The sequence below is a fragment of the Hydra vulgaris genome, chromosome 06 (assembly GCF_038396675.1).
Source record: "Hydra vulgaris chromosome 06, alternate assembly HydraT2T_AEP".
NCBI lineage: Eukaryota > Metazoa > Cnidaria > Hydrozoa > Anthoathecata > Hydridae > Hydra > Hydra vulgaris.
Window position 1 is genome coordinate 39,069,579 of NC_088925.1, and position 5,448 is coordinate 39,075,026.

General features: G+C 27.2%; 1 protein-coding gene across 1 annotated transcript; it reads right to left on the bottom strand.

Moving 5' to 3' along the window:
• Positions 1–1,953: 1,953 nt before the first annotated feature.
• LOC136081382 (uncharacterized) lies at positions 1,954–2,916 on the bottom strand. Its single transcript, XM_065798695.1, has one exon. The coding sequence runs from the start codon at positions 2,914–2,916 to the stop codon at positions 1,954–1,956; it is 963 nt and encodes a 320-aa protein (XP_065654767.1).
• Between the last annotated feature and the right edge of the window lie 2,532 nt (positions 2,917–5,448).

Below are 5,448 nucleotides of genomic sequence, written 5' to 3' on the forward strand. Positions count from 1 at the left end.
TTTCTTTCATCATGCAATTTTTAATACATTTAAAAACTAACTTCCTCCAAATAAATGTAATAACAACACCTAAGATAAGAGCATCAAGAAAAACTAAATTTATTATTGTTAGAATCATAGCAGCTTGACTCGCATGAGAGTGCAAATGTATTAAGACGGCAGCTCTTGATTGACGCTCAAAAATATTTGAGCGTCAATCAAGCAGACGGAGCTCCGTTTATCCTAAATTTGTTGCTCCTACAATAAGAAGATGTCCTTCGATTGTAGGGGAACCTGTTGTACCTTTGACCACTTTTTGCTTTAAGGCGTTTTTTGCGTAGCCTATTGAGTAAATCCAAACCATTCAAACTTTATAATATTCTCTTATATTTTGCCCAAAAATTATACTTAGAACTTTTTTTTCATTTGACCAAGAAGTATCTTTTTCCCGCGTTTTAAAAAAAGAAGTCTATTCGTCAAAGGTACAACACGTACGTTGTACCTTTGACCGATGCGCGTTGTTCCTTTGACCAAAATGTTATTATTAAAAAATCATGCAATGTTTGAACCCTTTTTAATATTTTAGCTTGTTATATATTATATAGAAACTTTTGGTCCATCTTATATCAATAAAAAAAATCTAATTATTTTGTAATCAAGCCTAATTGTCTAAAAAAAACTAGAAAAATCAATCCTTACAATCTTGCAAAGACTTGTGTATTAAAGTTACGATACTCAGTATTACTAATTTTTTTCAATAAAATCAGTTATTATAACTATTTAGATAAAGTCACATATTTTCTTTAGTTAGATGCTACTTACATGAAATAATTAGGATTAAGGTCCAAAACTTTAAACGCGATTTAATTGTACAAAACATATTTTCTAATATATACAGTTATTTTTATTATTTTAGATAAGAAAAGAGCAAAAATATATTTTTATAACTTATGTTAGCTGGCGGTCTATATTCATTTACATATGATCATAATGCTTTTTATAGAAAATATCTTAATGATGACAACAAAAAATACAATGATAAAAGAGTAAAATATATTAACTATTGCAAATAGTCAGATCAACATCAAACATAAGATACTGACGCTTAGATGAACCATGACCAATACTTGGTGGTGGAAGTTTCATAATAATATCCTTAAGTTCCAAATCATAAAGATTGTCATCTTCTCTTATAAACTTGTTACAAAAGTCTCCTGATTTCTTAAGATACTTAATTTTGTAAACTATACCAACAACTTCTAAAACTTCTGCTACATAAAATCTAGAGCATTTCTTTCCAGCCAACTTGACAATCAAAAAATCTCCAGAAACAATTTAACTTTCATTATCAAGTATATTTACTCCAAAATCAATTTCATTAGAGCTTTCATCATTTAAACATATGTCAGACTGACTAAAAATAATCTGCTTTGCCATTTTTTTCCTTTTGCTTGAAGAGGTCTTTTTAAATTGTTGGTTATTAGATTTTGAATCTAGAATAACTTTAATTTCAGGGGTATCAGTTAAAATACATGATTTTCTATTACGTCTTTTTAAAGTATTTGTTTTTCTTAATTTGGCTTTAGGATGAGGTCGTATTATCTCAGGTGAAACAATTGATCTTGATGGTAAACTCACAGTAGGGATTTCCCCTAAAACAATAGATGACGTTGATGGTACACTGGATGGAGCAGTTTTAACATCAATAATCTCATTAGAAAGGCAAGCTTCAGTATTCACTATTGGCCTATCAGTAACATTTGCAGCTAAAAAGTCAATATCAGTAAAAATATTTTCATTAAATGGATAAAATCCAGTACATTTAAAACTGTTTATAATATTATTTGGTACAAAAGCATGAGGATAAGCTTGACCAACAAGGTAAGATATATCATAAATTGTGACTGGTTTACCAGCATTGCCTGGTGATATCATCCAGTTATTCATGGCATTGTTAAAAAAAGTTTTAAATGGTCAAAAAACACCACGATCAAGAGGTTGCATTTTATGGATTATGTGAGGATGAAATGTCATTAAAACTATGCCTGATTTTTTTGCTAACTCAATAACAGAAATGTTTACATGACTCTCATGATTATCCATTAATAAAAGAACAGGTTTTTTAATTGATGGTCGCACATTACTAATAAAATGTTCGAGAAATTGCACAAAAATGACTTCATTTGACCATCCAGACTTATTAGCTGCTCCTACACTTCCAGGAGGACAATTATTTAACATGTAGTCTTTGAATTTAGCACGTGTAAATACAAGTAATGGTGGGATGCTATTTCCAGTAGTATTAATGGCTGCAATCATTGTTACATTGTTGCCTCGTTCAGCACTAGTTATGCTCCCTATTTGTTTTTTACCTTTTGGAGCTAGAATTTTTGGTGGTACGTGGACTGTGGTAATTCCTGTTTCATCACAGTTCCAAATATTTGATGGGTCAAAATGATAACGTTCTAAAACATTTTTGTAATTTTTATATACAATTCTTACAGTTTCTCTATTGAATGCAGAAGATCTACCAAGACTTGTAGGTTGTGGTTTACGTAGAGATAGCTTGTTATTATATCTTTTGCGAAAATCTCGCAGCCATTGTTCACCTGCACATTTATTTTTCATCCATGAATTTTCAATTTTTTTATGATTTGCTAAAGCACACTCATATGCAAAGGATCTTATCTGCTTTAATGTAAGTCCATAATGCATATTTGCAGCATCTGCCAAGTAGTTTACCAAAATTAATTCTTCTTCAGTTGAGAATACTTTTTTTAGTTTCGTATGTGAATATAAATATTCGCAACTACCAGATTTTTTAAACTGCTTCAACTGATATATTAAAGTTGACTTTTTAATGTTGCAATGTCTTGCAGCTTCACTTAAACTCATTTTTTGTTGAAGCACAAAATTCACTGCATTTAGCATATCCATTTCGGAAATCTTTTTGCGAAAAAAACCAATCTTGCTCCTTGGCATTTTAAAACTAAAATATATTAACAAAATTAATTAACTATTTCGATACATTTAATTCCCTATAGCTGAGCAGAAACTAGGTAATAAAATGAACTTGACAATAATATTGCTTCAGCTGTCCAACTAACTAAATTAACAAAATTGATTATTCTAAGTAGTGGTTCAAAAATAAATAGTGAACTGCATTAAAATTCAATGGAATTATTTCATCATCATAATACTAGAAACAATTTTGCATTAAAAAGCAATAAAGCACAGACGACGCCTAATAAGGTAGATTATAAAGGTTGATGCATGTTTCCATACCGCAAAGTCAGGTGGCGTCTTATGGTCCGCAAATTTTGTTAATATTTTAACATAATTATTTCAAGCATGGATAATTATTTGTTTTGATATACACTTACGGTATTTATTTTTGTATAATTACAGTACAAAAACATTCACTAGGTAGCGAAATAACATTGTGAAAAACGTAATTTTCATATTTTTTCATAACTTTGCCTTTAACTTTTGAATTAATAAACTTAAATGTAAATGTTTATTTGGATTTATGACGAAAAATATCCAATTTGCTGTAATTGTACATTTCAAAGTAGAACGAAAAAAAAAAAGTAAACGGTTATCAGTAATTTAAATTTTTAAATTTAGTTTATTATTATTTTTTCATAAAATATCCATACATATTGTTCTATTATTTGTTATTACTGTTAGCATTATCCCTTAAATTTCTTAAATAAATTTATTTTAGCAATTAGAAATAATAGTAATCAAAACTGTGATAATAAATTTTCTATTTTTTCTAGTATTATTAGCTATGTTATTTTTAGCTACTTTTAAGAACTTTCTTTTACTTTAGAACATATATTCGATGTTCTAATAAGATACCAATCAACCAATTGAAGTATAAATAAAAACTACAAAAAACTAATACGGTTAATTTAATTGAAAATTTTTTCCCATTTTTAAAATTTTTTTTCAATGTTTTTTTTTTCTTTTTTTTTTTATACTAAAAGTTTTTTCTACCAGTTTAAAAAAATTTTAAACTAATATTTTGCCATGTTAATGCAAATAATTAAAGCAGAAATAAATACTTTTTACTGCTACCTTCTTTTGCAATAAAAATATCCACTTTTTTATGAACAAATTGTGGATGCATAACTTTAATATCAAAAGATATTTCTGTGAAAAGTATTTCACAGAATTATCTTTTGATAAATACTAATAAGAAGTTATTGAAAGTCATCATATTTAATACTAATGTATGTTGCATGTAAATTGTTTAATTAAAGTTTCTTATAATTTAAAATAAATTCTTTCCATTATCTATTTATTAGAAATTAGGCTGATGCAAATAACAATAAAGATTCTTTTTTTAAACTTTTTTGTAAATAATCCTTCACAATATCTTTGTTTCTTTGACTTCAGTAATTTCAAATTAAATATAAAGTGAAAAATTGCATTAAATCATTTAAAGTTTGAACACAAAATTAAATTTGGTAGAAATATTCAGATTTTTATTATTTTTCAAACCAAAAAACTTTGTGATGAAATTTTCATTTAACTGTTATTGTTAACTTATTATTTTAACAATGTTATTGTTTTTTGTTTAAATTTCATTTTGATTTCTAATAAAAATAGTGCAAAGGAGGTGTTTTGTTTCGCTAGCTTTTACTACATCCTGTATAACTGAGCATAAAGAAAAAGTTAGCTGTTGATGAATTTTATAAACCCTGTTTATAAAATTTGAAAAAATGTGAAAATAAAATGTTGTTTTTTAGCCTTAGCTATAAGTTATGTATAAGCTTTGCTGTTAAGTTCAGTTACACAAAGCTGTAGAATCTAGATAGAACAATTTAGATCATTATTCCCAAACTAGCCATCATTTAGTTTCATATTTGCAACGTTGTCAGAGATTACAATGGTACACTTTGTTAGTTGGTTACTTGTCAATTATATTAAAGAATTCTTAAAATTCTTCAACATATTTACAACATTTGAAAGCCTGTAACGTTAAGTTGAGTTAATCTATTGTACTGCTAATGAATGAAAAGATGCTGTGATTCATCTGCCAGTTCATTTGTTTTGCTACATAGTTCATATTTTTTATTTCCAATTTTTAAAAAATTAGAAGGACAGCTATTTAATTCATGTATTCTAGAAAGGTTGGTGTATCTAAGTTTAAGATGCCTATTATATATTAGTCTGTTAAATACTTAGTCTGGAACTAAAAAGTAAGGTTATATATCTACACGTAGTATTTCTCCTGAAGCTTTGATTAATTTTTGTTGTCTTATGTAAGTGAAAAATTAATTTTTCCCTTGGTCTATTTTCTTTTATCACATTTTTATCACAGTCTATATGTTTTGAAGTTGGTACAAAAACAAGTTTCTTCTGTGTTAATGTTTTTAAAACTTAAACAGCTTTTATTTTATTTTAAACTTTTAAATAATTTGAATGCCCTCTAATGTAGAAATTTTTTTTACCAGGTTT

What these genes read in the sequence shown, in the direction of transcription:
- LOC136081382 (XM_065798695.1), bottom strand. Translation starts at nt 2,916, where the DNA reads ATGGATATGCTAAATGCAGTGAATTTTGTGCTTCAACAAAAAATGAGT.